At 39.8% G+C, this 15,542-nt stretch overlaps 2 protein-coding genes across 2 annotated transcripts in view; one reads left to right on the forward strand and one right to left on the reverse strand.

The window, feature by feature from the left end:
- LOC107569319 (gastrula zinc finger protein XlCGF57.1-like) overlaps positions 1-15,542 on the forward strand; it is a 190,339-nt gene that overhangs the window by 58,729 nt on the left and 116,068 nt on the right. The window lies entirely within an intron of this gene.
- LOC107569318 (myelin regulatory factor-like protein) overlaps positions 1-15,542 on the reverse strand; it is a 46,739-nt gene that overhangs the window by 14,873 nt on the left and 16,324 nt on the right. The window contains exons 6-16 of the mRNA XM_016255380.1: positions 11,606-11,753; positions 11,040-11,235; positions 10,877-10,953; positions 10,682-10,792; positions 9,481-9,571; positions 9,108-9,308; positions 8,387-8,495; positions 8,188-8,297; positions 7,936-8,096; positions 1,132-1,204; positions 968-1,056 (exon numbers count right to left, since the gene is read on the reverse strand). Coding sequence (XP_016110866.1) covers positions 968-1,056; positions 1,132-1,204; positions 7,936-8,096; positions 8,188-8,297; positions 8,387-8,495; positions 9,108-9,308; positions 9,481-9,571; positions 10,682-10,792; positions 10,877-10,953; positions 11,040-11,235; positions 11,606-11,753 — 1,366 coding nt within the window. The remainder of the gene's footprint in view (positions 1-967; positions 1,057-1,131; positions 1,205-7,935; positions 8,097-8,187; positions 8,298-8,386; positions 8,496-9,107; positions 9,309-9,480; positions 9,572-10,681; positions 10,793-10,876; positions 10,954-11,039; positions 11,236-11,605; positions 11,754-15,542) is intronic.

Raw genomic sequence — 15,542 nt, forward strand, 5'->3', positions numbered from 1 at the left:
TCCTAGAGAGCCGCAGTCCTGCAGAGTTCAGCTCCAACCCTGAAAAAAAACTCACCTGCCTATAGCCTTAGTAATCCTGAAAACATTGATTAGCTTGTTCAGGTGTGTTTGATTAGGGTTGGAGCTGAACTCTGCAGTACTGCGGCTCTCTAGGACCGAACTTGCCTACCCCTGCTCTAGAAGCTTGCGTTCTGCAAGTGAATGTCGCTTTATTGTGCCATCCCAAAGAGGCACAAAATCACTTTCAAATTAAATGTTCCCTCCTGGTGTAATGACCTGCCCAACTCAATCCGAGCAGTCATCTTCAAGAATCGGCTAAAAACATTTCTTCTGAATCTTTATTTGACCCTCTAACTGAAGCACTCTGTTCTAATTCTATTCTTTAAAAAAAACTTGCCCCTTTTAGACTTGCACACTATTCATTTACTAACTGCTTGTTTTCTTACAAAAAAAAGCTTGCTCTATTCTTTTTATTTATTATATAATTTAAAAAAAAAACAAGGAAAAAAAAAACCCTTGCTACTGTCACACTTTGCTACTTAGGAAGCACGAGTAAACGAAAACAGGCTTTTAATGCACGGAACAATGGGTACCTCAATACTGGGGACAGCAGGAAACAGATGACCATAACAAGTAGAACCGACAGAGAAAGACTGCACAGACTAGGACATAAATACAGGGGATGATTGGGGAAACACAGGTGTATGGGATGACTAATCAAACTAATTAACAAAACGAGGACAGGAACATGGCCAAATAAGGGAACAGAAACAGGGGCAAAACATGACACAGACAGTCCATGATCATGACAGCTACGTGTACTGCGAGACTTGTTATAGCACTTGCATATCTTTGCTCTTTTGATTGCTTCCATTGTCCTCATTTGTAAGTCGCTTTGGATAAAAGTGTCTGCTAAATGACTAAATGTAAATGTAAAATGATAGTGTACTTTTGAAGAACGTCTCACCAAAGAGCCATGGTTGTTACTAGCATGATTATACTAGCTTGGAATACTCTGTGTTGAAGACAGTTGTGATATCTCCCACAGAAGTCGTTCTGGAAAAGAATACAAAGTAATCACAATTGTCGCATTTATTGTATAAATTAATAAGCAAAATGATTTTCACATACTGTGCTAGACTGCAGTGGCGGTTGCGTTGATGGTGGAAGTTTTGAATGGAGTGTGTTGTTTTTGTTGATTTTACTGTGAAACAAAGATTTAAGTAGAACAACATTTTTCAGATGATGAAATCTGAAAAAAAAACTGTTACAAACATTATGCAACAATATGAGTTTGCATTTGTAGAATTCAAACTGGAATATCAGAAGTCACCAATTATGCAATGTAAAAAAATAAAATAAAATAAAATATGGTTGTAAAACTGGGAAACAGTTAAGTGGAAAGTTGCATTATTGTTAACAAAAATAATGTGAAATGATAATATTTTCATTAACGCAAATAAGAACAAAAATAGGCATATCTAGGAAAAACTGATAATAAAATACATGTTCATACTGCAAAAATCCAGCAAAATGAAATAAAATGGCCATAAATTAATTTTAGGTTAGGTTTTTGATACATCTTATATTATTACAAATTTTAAGCCTGCCTGCCTGCATTAAACATGAACATGGTGTCATGGTTCTGATGAGGGATGAGGAGAGGACTCAATTGCAGGACGATGGGCTTTTAATAGTATTAATAGTAAAAAATAAAACAAAAGCAAACACAAACTACCCCGATGTGGGAAAACAGGCAGGCAGGCCAGGCACAAGGCACCACACAGCAAGGCAAGGCAGGATCAGCAACACAACACATACCACAAATTAGGGCTGCACGATATTGGAAAAAACTCACATTGCGATATCTTGTTTTTCTGCGATATATATTGCGATATGAAAAGAAAAGAAAAAAAATCACCAGATATAGCTTCAATAGTTCTATTTGGAAAAAAATAAAAATCAATGATTGGGGTGATTTTGTAGGTGAGTAAATCAGCATAGGAAATAAACAAATTACAAGCATAGATAAATATAATAGAACAAAGATACAAATGAAATAAACAGTGCTTTGTATTTTTAAGGCAAGTTTAACAGTATTCAGATACAGAAATTGATTTGAATAATCAAATGTAAAATAACACAGCATAGTTTTCACTGTACAAATTAAATCTAATAAATCTGTGTTAAAGCTACAAAAGTGATTTTTCTTTGTGTGTTTTGTTGTTTGATTAACATGACACAGAAAGCAACAGGACCATTAAACTGCTGTGAATATGTTGTTATCCCCTTTTTTTCTCAATTGTTTACCTTCACCTAAGCCATAAGCAACTGTTTTTACAAGGATACTTGCAGAGACATGCATTTTGACGATTTCGCGCGTATGTGTCATTTCAGGTACAAATATTAGTGGAAGTGAACAGAATTCAGAGTTCACGTGCATCTGTGTGGTTCTCACCGTGTCTACACCGGACGCGAGCGGCATGGCGAGACGCGACAAAATACTATAGAACCCATTATAATCAGTGATGCTGTTTGTAAAACTGGGAAACAGTTAAGTGGAAAGTTGCATTATTGTTAACAAAAATAATGTGAAATGATAATATTTTCATTAACGCAAATAAGAACAAAAATAGGCATATCTAGGAAAAACTGATAATAAAATACATGTTCATACTGCAAAAATCCAGCAAAATGAAATAAAATGGCCATAAATTAATTTTAGGTTAGGTTTTTGATACATCTTATATTATTACAAATTTTAAGCCTGCCTGCCTGCATTAAACATGAACATGGTGTCATGGTTCTGATGAGGGATGAGGAGAGGACTCAATTGCAGGACGATGGGCTTTTAATAGTATTAATAGTAAAAAATAAAACAAAAGCAAACACAAACTACCCCGATGTGGGAAAACAGGCAGGCAGGCCAGGCACAAGGCACCACACAGCAAGGCAAGGCAGGATCAGCAACACAACACATACCACAAATTAGGGCTGCACGATATTGGAAAAAACTCACATTGCGATATCTTGTTTTTCTGCGATATATATTGCGATATGAAAAGAAAAGAAAAAAAATCACCAGATATAGCTTCAATAGTTCTATTTGGAAAAAAATAAAAATCAATGATTGGGGTGATTTTGTAGGTGAGTAAATCAGCATAGGAAATAAACAAATTACAAGCATAGATAAATATAATAGAACAAAGATACAAATGAAATAAACAGTGCTTTGTATTTTTAAGGCAAGTTTAACAGTATTCAGATACAGAAATTGATTTGAATAATCAAATGTAAAATAACACAGCATAGTTTTCACTGTACAAATTAAATCTAATAAATCTGTGTTAAAGCTACAAAAGTGATTTTTCTTTGTGTGTTTTGTTGTTTGATTAACATGACACAGAAAGCAACAGGACCATTAAACTGCTGTGAATATGTTGTTATCCCCTTTTTTTCTCAATTGTTTACCTTCACCTAAGCCATAAGCAACTGTTTTTACAAGGATACTTGCAGAGACATGCATTTTGACGATTTCGCGCGTATGTGTCATTTCAGGTACAAATATTAGTGGAAGTGAACAGAATTCAGAGTTCACGTGCATCTGTGTGGTTCTCACCGTGTCTACACCGGACGCGAGCGGCATGGCGAGACGCGACAAAATACTATAGAACCCATTATAATCAGTGATGCTGTGTGACTGACTACACTGGAATGTGGCGCGACACGACAAATCCCCGACAGTAAACTGATGCCTTGTACTATTTATGACATACTGACACAAAGTCTGCGAACTCTGAGCACTCCTGGATTGAAGAGGGTTCCTGAGTGGACTCCGAGGCAGGCTCCTGGGAAGCCAGAGCAAACTCTGAAGCGGCCCATGCCCACAGAACAGCCCTGAGGTGAAAGGTGAAGACAGCCTTCTTGACAATGGCAGCAGCAGTGAAATCGGCCGGCTCTGTAGCGGCCTCTATGGCTGAGACAAGGAGAGCGGGCTGCTCATTGACGGCCTTCATGGCAGCAGCAGTGAGAGTGGGCTGTTCTGGAGCGGGGAGCTCAGGGACTACTGGGACCACCAAAATTGGGACCACCGGACTAGGGGACCACCGCAGTGATGCAAGCTGCTCACACTGACACTAGTGGTGGGTCCGCCAAACTGGAAACTAGTCTCAAACCCCTTGGGCCCACCTTAATGGCTTCATGCAGCACATTAATGATACCCAGAAACACTGATGTGGTATCCATGATGGCTGAAGACTCTGGTGTGGCGGCAATGACGGCTGGAAACTCTGGACTGGTGGCCATTTTGTGATGAGGCTCTGGACTGGCGGCCATCTTGTAAAGAGGCTCTGAGAATCTCCATGTTACTCATCCTCCAACTGCTGATGGGCTCATTAAGGGCATAGTTGAACAGGTCCTTGAGAGCAGTATTGTTGTAGTCCAGCCCCTCCACTGCACTCCTGAACTCCATCGCGAATTCCCTCAAGTCAGGCCCCTGTTGATGGAGGTAACTCAGTGATGCTACCTTAAGCATGCGTTGGTAGAGGGGGCTGCAGATAGTGGAGGCTGGTAGATGGAGTGAGCCCATTCTCTGCTGAGTCGTCCTTTGGCTGGTCTGTTCTGTCATGGTTCCGGTGAGGGATGAGCCGAGGAGTCTCGTCCCACCATGACCACCACGCCAGAGTCTTCAGCCGTAATGGACGCTACATCAGTGTTTACAATTTTCATAAATGTCGCATCTGAAGCTGTCAAGGTGATTCCTAGGTGTGTAAGACACCACACCACTTGTGTAAGTGAGCAGCTGGCATTTGTGTGGTGGTACCAAGTCTGGGGGTCTCAGAGGTGGTCTAACTGGCAGTAGTACTCTCTGTTACGGCAATGGCCATTTTGTGTTTTTGGGCCGCACACTGCTCTCCAGCCCATGAGTCTGCTCCAGAGCCCACTCCAGTCCACTCCAGTGTCGGCTCTAGCCCCCGAGTCAGCTCCAGTGTCTGCTCAAGCCCTAGAGCTTAGTCCCGTATTTGCGCCAGCCTGTAAGCTTCTTTCCCGTCTTGTCTTGACCCCTGTGATCACCTGTGAACTATTTGCCTGTCCTGTCATGGCCAAGGAGGCTGTCTCTAAACTCTCTGCCTGCCATGTAGCAACTACGGAGGTTGTCTCTGAACTGTCTGCCTGTCCTGTTACGGCCAAAGAGGCCATCACAATCACCAGCTAGAGTGCCCTTGATGGCTATCAGAGGGCACTCCATCCCAGACTATTGCCACTTCATCAAGGACTTCATTCCCCATAATCCTCTGCCCGGTCTCATCAGCACTCATTGTTTGCACCTGTGCCTCATTAGTATTGTTAGCTCACCCTATATAAGCCCGGGTCTCTCTGTCATTCATTCCTAAAGCCCAATCCCAATTCTGTTTTATACCCCTTCCCCTATGCCTACCCCTTGCCCCTTGAAACAGAGTGTCAAGGGGTAGGGCTGAAAATATTCCCCCAAGAAACGGGATACCACTACTACAGCGTAACACGTCATCATACGTCGTCGCTAGCTCCTACGTCAAAGAAAATGCACCAATGTTTATCACAAACTCAGACGTGCAGTAAAAGATAAGTTACCTGCAACCGGACTAGTATTTATGTTGTCAAATCAGCGGGTATCAATAAAATATGTTGTGGAACTATCGTGCAGTCAATAACATTAGCAAACTTTTATCATAGCAATTTTTTGCAAACATTTCTTCAGAGAAAATAACCGTACATATGAACACAAGATTGAATGCAACATAAAACAAATGATTATTTGTTATTGATATCCTTATATATACCAAAAAATATATACTGTATATTATATGCGGGGAAATTTATCATACCCCTTCGTTTGAAGTGAGGTCCCGAAAAATCTTTGTTTGAAGGGCTATCTGGCCCTTCCCGCTACCCCTACCCCTCCAGCCAAAAAGAGAATTGAGACACCCTTACCCCTTCATGTGAACGTGCGAAATGAAGGGGAAGGGGAAAGTGAAGGGATAAGGGGTAGAATTGGGATTGGGCCTAAGTCTTGCATATGTCATATCTGCATTTCTAAGCCTTGTTTCCCGGTTCTCCCGTGTCTTGGTTACTGGTTTGTTTATTTTGCCTGTACTCTGGATTATTGTTGCTTCAGTCCTGGGGCCCGTTCTTCGTACCTCGCTTAATACATCTGAGCTGATTTGAAAGATGCCAGATCTTCTAATCTTGATAACTGTTCTCTGGCTTATTTGGTTCTTCAAACGAATTTGCGGATTTGATTAAAATATCTAGATTAATTTGTCTAAGATTACAGCTCATTCTCGTGTTCCACTTAAAGGGCAGATTTATCGATACTCAAAACCACGATCAGCAATGCAGCAACTGGCTGGTGGCAAGACAGCAATGTAATGACATCATATAATTAAAAAAAGACTCCTGACGAAAAACTTGATACATTTCTGGACCTTTATAAGGAAACAGCCAAGTGAACATAACTACATAAATGTTATAATAGATAAATGAAATGTGCACTGTTTTTATTTTATTTTATTTATTTATTTTTAGCTACATGATTCCCAATTATTTATATTCATGATTTCTAGTATTTGTACAGGCTTTACATTTTTATTTCAATGTTGTAATTAGCAATTAATGTAATTTTATCTTTTAAGCAGATTTGTTATGTGACAGCATTAATTGAAGTTTCCTAAGGGTCAAAATCAAATTATCTGCATCTCCTGCACTCCATCAAGCCACTCCCATAATAGCTGTCACCATTCAATTTAATGCACGATTCAGATTAAATCTATAGCATGTGTGTAAGACTCTAATACAATTATAAAGAAATTATTTTAACACAAATAAATCTTTCAATGAGTAAAACTGGCTGTGTCTATAGTATAGATATATATTATAGATTACACAACATTTTAATATTATTTTCAAATAATTTTTTGAATTATTATTATTTTAAATTATTGTCCCCGAATTAGTAGGGTACACTTGTAATAAAGTAGCAGTGACTGGGATAGATTTTAAATATCAATAACACTTAAAAAGATGCAATCTAATCCTGTTTACATGAAATAAGCCTGTTCCCGAGCAGGTTTAAGTTTACGAACCTGTTGCTATGACAGCAAGTCCAGGATGAGATTAGAAGAACCAAATAATCCAAGATCGTCAACAATCAAATCATACGAAGAACGGGCCCCTGAACTCTGTCGTTGTTTTGGATCGTCTGATTGTGTATGACCTTGCCTGTTCTTTGACTACGATTGTGGATTACCCCTTCATTAAAATACAGCATTTGGACCCTCAACCTTCGTGTCTGTGTTCAGCTCATGACTGACTGTGCAAAGATTTTTTTTTAAATGATACCAGTGCATTGCCTTTGGCATCTACAAACATTAATTCTAAAATGACTAACACTGGAACTACAAAACCACAAAAAACCCTGAAAACTAAACAGAACAATGACAACTAAAATAAATTGGAAAACAAATAAAAAAATAAATAGAAATCAAACCTGAAATGATTCAATGAAAAAAAATCATAACTATAATAGTCTTGTCTGAAACTTCTATTTCATGGCATTTTTATTTTAGTATCTCTGAGATCGTATTGTAGTTAATAATAGTTTTTAAATTAGTTTTAACTTTTATATTTTAAAGTTGAAGTCATTTTGTTGTTTTTGTCAATTTTATTAGTTTTTTAATGTCTGTACAGTTTTCATTCATTTTAATTTCCTTTTTAGTACATCTAGTTAAACTAAATTAAAATTAAAATATTTTCAGTTAATATTTATTTTATTTCAAGTAACATTGATGCAAAGAGCTCCATGTTTGTTTGAGACAAATGTGTAAGAAACTTGGAGAATGAGCGTCTGAGAAGTACAGAGAAAGAAATACAGTGCAGAAAGTTAAAGTCAATCCAGACCCTTTAGCAGAAGTGCCGCTGATGGAACGCATGCTACCCAGCCTCTTCAGTTTGGCCAAGCGAGTGTTCCAGACCTCAAGCTCCTGAATACGAGTCTCAAGGTTATCTGTGAGTTTACACAGCTGCTTCACAGCACCCACATTCTCCATAAATATCTGCTCCTTTAGGACAAAACAACCAAAATTACTTTCACATACCATATGTGTCAAGTAAAATTCATTGCAACCTATAACACATATTTGAGAGACTGACTTTGTCCACCATGAGAAAATTATCAATTTTCTCCCCGTTTACGCAAGTAATATCACCCATCTCCCTTACGGCCAAAGGCAGGAGTTCTCTGACTTCCTGCGCTATGATTCCTAATCAAAGAGACACCTGATATGTGAGAATCTGTCTTCAGAACATTGTATTATACAAATTGCAGTGTATATGCTAATTTAGCCTGTACCCGTTTCATGACGTTGATCAATTCCCATCCTTGAGGCAAACTCTGGTTTGTAATCATATTCCACAATTCTCATCTGAGCGATCCTCTTGAGCTGCTCCGTTGAGTCCACCTACAACATCACAGACACAATCCATTTGATTAAACCATGTGTTATTGCTCAGATATAAGGCTCCGTTTACACCTGTAAATAATGTGTGTCCCCAATATTTATTCTAGAATCAGGGTCTCTGATTTTAGTGTTTTTCACTGATCGAATCCATCAAGACTGATGTTAATACCAGATGTAAACAAGATCACTTTTGGGAGGCCATCCATTTGTGAAGTGAAGTGACATGTGGCCAAGTATGGTGACCCATACTCGGAATTAGTGCTCTGCATTTACCCATCCAAAATGCACACACACAGCAGTGAACACACACAAACCGTGAACACACACACCCAGAGCAGTGGGCGCCCGGGGAGCAGTTGGGGGTTCGGTGCCTTGCTCAAGGGCACCTTGCCGTGGTATTGAAGGTGGGAGAGAGCGCTGTACATTCACTCCCCCCACCTACAATCCCTGCCGGTACAAGACTCGAACCCACAACCTTTGGGTTATGAGTCCGACTCTCTAACCATTAGGCCACGACTTCCCCCATTTGATTAAGTCATTAACACTGCTGTCCCAATCTTATTTGAATACCATTTTGATTAGTTTGTCTTGAATAAGCAGAGAGACACTCACTTCCTGAATGTTTTGTTTGGCCCTTCTATCTGAGGGATGCGTGACATTGCCCATTATCTTGACATTCCCACAAACCACCAAAGCCTCATCAGGGCTGTCTGTGTTAATGCCGATCCTCCCGTGACACACCACAGACTCAGGGATTGGTCCTTTTTGCCAGAGCATGTCACTATCATTCTCAAACTGACCAGGATTGGAGGCCTTTAGATGGAGAGATGATAAAAGTTTGAGAACAACTTTCATACACTATCAAGACAAGTCCAATGGAAAACTCCCATTACTGAAGCAGAAATCCTTGAGGAAAATATGTGCAAATATAGACTTCATAGCAGAATATGTTGGTTACGGTTATTGTTATGGTCCAACAGCTTACCCTGACGATTATTCTTTCAGAAACATTAGCAACCAGGAGAAACCTTTCATCTTTCACAGTAGCATACAGACCAACCACCATCTTAAAGTACCTATGAAACATAAGCAAGCATACAGCTAGTTACCATTATTGCCATTGACCATATTTGTATGTGCATTAATGAATGTTAATATTGATTACTTTATTGATGTTTTTATTTTATTTATTTAATTCTCTCAGATATCATTAAAAATATAATTTGTATTTTGAAGATGAACAATGAAATACACTTTATACTGTAAGGAATACAAACACACAGTGTAAGTTTCTGTGTAACAGCATTTACTGTGAACTGATCACGCAACTCTGAGACACCGAAAACACTAGATCATGATCTATTTTGGATGCAAAACAGCAATGTATATGCTAAAGTGCCCTTTCGGCTTGATCTAGGTGCCCCCGGATCGCAATTTAAAAAGAGAGGGTCCCCATCCACTTCTCCCCTGCCCCTTCTGAGGTCTGTACACGCCACTGTGCATTCCCGAAGTCCACTCTAAAAGTTATTTTAGTAGTCTAGAAAATCGTCAAGAAATCTTTTTAAGATTAAGATTATTCTCTTTAAAGTATACAGATAACTGTCTAACTTAACCGAACACCTGACCAAAAATCATGATATATCAAGAAATGGCCTGCACATACAAACAAATGAGTTGAACCAATTAAAATTTTACACTAAAGTACTACTTTGTTAGTCCAGATTTGCCTGGATCATTTTACGCAACCTGTTGATTGTAACTGTGAAAACAGTCAACTCTATGTTTGGTTGTATCACTGCCCTATCTAATGACAGAATAGCTGCATCCAAAATTGCATACTGTCTAGTAGGTACTACAATTAAAAGTTAGTTTTTGGAAAAAGTCTTTTTTTACAGGTACATTTTATGAATACTAGAATGAAATTTGGAGGTACAACAACTGCCATATTGTCAGTCACATGACCTAGCTAGTACACTGCCATTCACAAATCCTCTCAAGTCTTCATGGGATAGTAAAGTGTCGTCCAGGTTCTACTGTTTTTCGAATACTATGAATTCAGGCATACTACTCTTTTGGCGTACTGTTTTTTGTATACTACGTATATTGAATGGAGCTAGGCATATTCGGACATAGCATATGTCTACAGGTTGGACCTGCATTCAGAGATGACAGAGATTGTAACTAACCTCTGATCAGGATTGGGTTTGCCCTTTTTTCTCATGTTATTCGCTGTGGTTTCACTGAAGTGTAAGCGTCCTAATGTCACCTTTGTGATTTTGTCTCCTGGCAGATTTACTCTAAAAGAGATGTTAAACCAAACATCAGTATAAATGACACATAATAAAAAAAATTTCACATGCTTTAAGTATCCTGACACCTACCTGACCAGTAGGAAAGGCTTCTTGCTGCGGTTTGACTGAGACTGCTCTATGGTGATGAAATGGTTCTGTGCTTCCAGCTAAAATAGGGATTCAAGTATCAAACAAACCATTTGCATTCAGAACATAAATGTTTCTGTAAGGTTTTCATCCATGTTGTCACTACCTTCACCCCAAACACATTCACGTGGAAGCTCTCTATGGGCATGAGACCAGCTGACGTTCTAACAAATCTAGGCTCTCCAACCATCCCTATGTGAACTGTCACCTGGAAGTGGTTCTTTTTCTGACACACAAAGGCTTCATCAGCTGTGGAGTAGCTGAAACCCTTATCAGTGTCCACATGATAACCTGGAGGTGGTCTACACAAAAGAAAAAAGACACATGAGCTTCATGTAATTTATTGCAAAATGACATCTTGAAAAATAGAAATAGAAGATGTCTTCTAATGATAAAGTGAAGTTTTATACCACAGGGCATGTATTATGGGCCCTAAAATTCCCCTTTCACTCAGAATAACAGGGATGCAATGTACAAATGAGATATAAAAGTCTTATGCATTTCCAAAACATACAGCAAATTACAATAGTATTACCATGTGTTTGGTCATGTCCCATAGTAATATTATGGTATTCTTTGGTCTACGAGTACCAGAATTTGCCGTCTAATATCATTATGGTACCATGATTCTGGTCCATCATCTCAGGTTAAGAAGTCTTGGTAGATACTCACAGGATTTCAGATCTGCTGTTGTGGAGTGAGCACCACTGACTGGGCTGATAACGGTCCCACGTGAGCAGCTGGTGCACACTGCCCCCTGGACTTCCACCAGCGGTGTCACTGTCATAACACTGTGCTTCGTATGATCCACTTTCTGGACCTTAAGAAAATGCAGACATTAAGGAAAGACTCACACAATTTCATATAAAGGCTTGAATATACTACACAACTAGATCAAACCTAGAGATCAAACATGCTTGATATTTTGAGACCATTTTAAAACACATTGTTATCATTTGTTATGCGTCTCCTAGCAAAGAGGTGCATGTTTCTGTGTGAGACTGTTGTTGTGTTCGGAATGACTTGTAAGCCAGGTAGTTTGTGATCCTCAGTCATTTAGTGTAATAGTTTTTCTCTGTAACCAAGTGTCGTAAAGCAAGTGTATGATGCCTAGTATTTATAAGAGTTTTATAGCGTATGAGGAACATTATCTTTGGAATGTCTTCACACACTGTCATTGCTGCAGACTGAAGTTACTGGTTTGTTTTTATCTTTTTTTCTATCATTACAACCACTGACTGTTTTAAACAACATCAACAATAAAGTCTACTTCTTTTAACTGGGAATGGGAAATAAATCTATGTATAAACTGATAACCTTGGTGTTGCTAGCATCATGCTCTCCTGTGTAAGTGCAAAGACTTTAGATATACCAAGACGGTGCACTAATATTACTGTGAATGGAAGAAAGTGCAACACGCAATATGTCGGAATAATTCATCTACTGAATAAAAGAGCCAGCGGCCAGTTAATGTCACTGCTTCATTGCAGCCAGAAAAAAAGAAAAGAAACACGTTTAGCCAAAGAACTACACACTTACGCCTGCACTGACTGGTCCAGCCTGACATATAAGCTTTTTAATGCTATTTGAGCATAATAAACAATATTTATGGGACCGTTCATGTCAGATTTTGTTGTTGATTTGAAATATGTTACTTAAATGTGAGAGTGGCAAGCAATTTTTGAGATTTCAGAAACTTCTCCATTCAGGTTGCCTGAAATAGCTGCGCAGCGACGTTGCAAATATGGCTGCCGAGTTAACTGTCAGGAAAAATACAGATTCAGTTGCAGGTAACAGAAAAGTTCATTACGCTCTCACTGAGCACTAGGAAAAAACAACGGGAACACAAATAGAGGAAGTCCAAATCAAAGTCCACAGGACCAGGAAAGAGCCTCTCAGCAGGGACCAATCCTAGCATCATCCGTGACGCAGCGTCAAAGTTACACTGACCAGAACGTTGTTCGTGGTGCAGCGTCGAAGACTCATTGAGCTCCCCAATGAAAGCATTGAGTGATAAAAAAAAGAGAGGGTCTGGGGGCGATGTATCCAAAACGCAACAGAAACTGAGAAAGCCAGGGCAGGTAGCAGAACAAATATTGTCTGGCAGGATACGCAGCGTCGAAGACTCATTGAGCTCCCCAATGAAAGCATTGAGTGATAAAAAAAAAGAGAGGGTCTGGGGGCGATGTATCCAAAACGCAACAGAAACTGAGAAAGCCAGGGCAGGTAGCAGAACAAATATTGTCTGGCAGGATGAGAAGGAGCAGTTCAAAACAAAAAACAAAAAGCAAAACAATTCCCTACTTCGACAAAGTGAATAAGTAAATGCTGGAGCTACACAGATAGCACACGTACGTCTGCAACATGTCTGTTAGATCGCTTCATCTGGAAAGCATTTGCTGTGTACAAACATCTGATAGACACCTTTCAGATGTCAGTTCTACATACATTCTTAATCATAAATATCTTAAAGACATCTTCTAAACATCTATTTGACATCTGATAGGAAATGTCCTATAAATGCATTGCAGATGAGCATAGCTCTAAAAATATGTCTTGCAGATGTCAAATAGGCGTTTCTGTGATGTACATGTGCTATCAGGGTACAGTCAACAAGCTGTGCAAAGGCGATGAATTGTCATTAAGTATGTTAGTGAAGGTATGTATGGTAGCATCATCATGCATTTCGCTCAATGAAGGCAAAGAAGAAGTTGGGATACCTATTATCCAACAACAACGTTTTCGTACCATCTTTAACTCATCAGAGAGACCTTTAGGCAGTCCACCCTACTGTGGGCTTGCATACTCAAGAACTGGCCGTATTAAAGTATATTTGCATTAAAACATTGCATGGGAGCTCCGTTCTCTTTGCAGCACTAAGATAATACATTCTTGGCTGTGACTTTGAAATCATATACTTGGTGTTCATCCCACGACAAATCAGATGATATTTTAACTTCAAGAATTTTAAAAATGGAAACTCTGCTGTATTCATGTCCCGAAATTACTGGAGAAGGAGGAGAGGGCATGTGATCATCTCTCCTGGCACTAATTACCATATCCATGGTCTTAGCTCCACTCATTGCCATTGAGAATTCCTGTCCCCACTCTGCCAATGAGTCCAAGGCCTTCTGGGTTAGGCCAGGTAAGGATCCCATTAGAAGCTTAGTGATTGTTAGATCATTAGCATATTTCACAGGAATTGTAGAAGGGGGCAGATGTAAATCCAAGATGTTTATACAGATGACAAAAAGTAAAGGGGATAAAAGTCCCCCTGGGGAACACCAGCTGGAATTGGATAAGAGTTAGATAAACAGGGACCCCACTTCACCATTTGCTCTCTGTTACTCACATAGCTCCTTGCAATACGCCAAAGGGAGCGCCGGGCATTCACATCAGCCAGAGCATAAAGTAACGGACAATGCCCAATTGTGTCAAAAGCTTGAGTAAAATCAACAAAAACAGCGTGAACATCCATTTTGGGATTGTTATTAAGTGCTTCATTCTATAATTGTAGAATCTGAATCAGAGCAGTGTCAGTTGATCTGTTCGCCATAAAGCCATGTTGTGACAGAGGAATCTTTGTGACTGTATCTTCCAGAATGGCATCTCTGAGGATTCCTTCGTACACTTATCTGCTGGAAAAATGTGATTTGATTTTTTGATTTTTTTTGTAATAGCTTTAACCATAGCCTCCTTCCATTGATTTGGAAAAAAGTTTTGTTGAATGCATGTGTTAAAGGTATCACATTACACAAGTGCCAGTTCTTCATGAAAGGTGTTTAAGACCCACAGAGGAATGCAATCAGCACCAGCAGCCATCGCTGCATTCACTTTGCGGAGTCTAGCTTTAACTTACCCAGTACTCAGAGGAGGTACTCGACCATCTGACAGCTTATGGACAACATCTTCCTCAGAGGGAGAAGTGTGGATAACTTGATCCCATACTGAAGCAAAATGCTTAGCCAAACTGTCACACTCATGTTGCAAGATGTTAGAATCCTCCACACAGCCATTAATGTCTAAACCGCTGGCCACAAAAGTGTGTACACTCCTAAATGAAAATGTCCAAATTGGGCCCAAAGTGTCAATATTTTGTGTGGCCACCATTATTTTCCAGCACTGCCTTAACCCTCTTGGGCATGGAGTTCACCAGAGCTTCACAGGTTGCCACTGGAGTCCTCTTCCACTCCTCCATGATGACATCACAGAGCTGCTGGATGTTAGAGACCTTGTGCTCCTCCACCTTCCGTTTGAGGATGCCCCACAGATGCTCAATAGGGTTTAGGTCTGGAGAAATGCTTGGCCAATCCAACACCTTTACCGTCAGGTGTGTTTGGGGTCGTTATCATGTTGAAATACTGCCCTGTGGCCCAGTCTCCGAAGGAAGGGGATCATGCTCTGCTTCAGTATGTCACAGTACATGTTGGCATTCATGGTTCCCTCAATGAACTGTAGCTCCCCAGTGCCGGCAGCACTCATGCAGCCCCAGACCATGACACTCCCACCACCACGCTTGACTGTAGGCAAGACACACTTGTCTTTGTACTCCTCACCTAGTTGCCGCCACACACGCTTGACACCATCTGAACCAAATAAGTTTATCTTG

Source organism: Sinocyclocheilus grahami, unplaced genomic scaffold, assembly GCF_001515645.1.
Source record: "Sinocyclocheilus grahami isolate Dianchi unplaced genomic scaffold, SAMN03320097.WGS_v1.1 scaffold1333.1, whole genome shotgun sequence".
NCBI classification, from domain to species: Eukaryota; Metazoa; Chordata; class Actinopteri; order Cypriniformes; family Cyprinidae; genus Sinocyclocheilus; species Sinocyclocheilus grahami.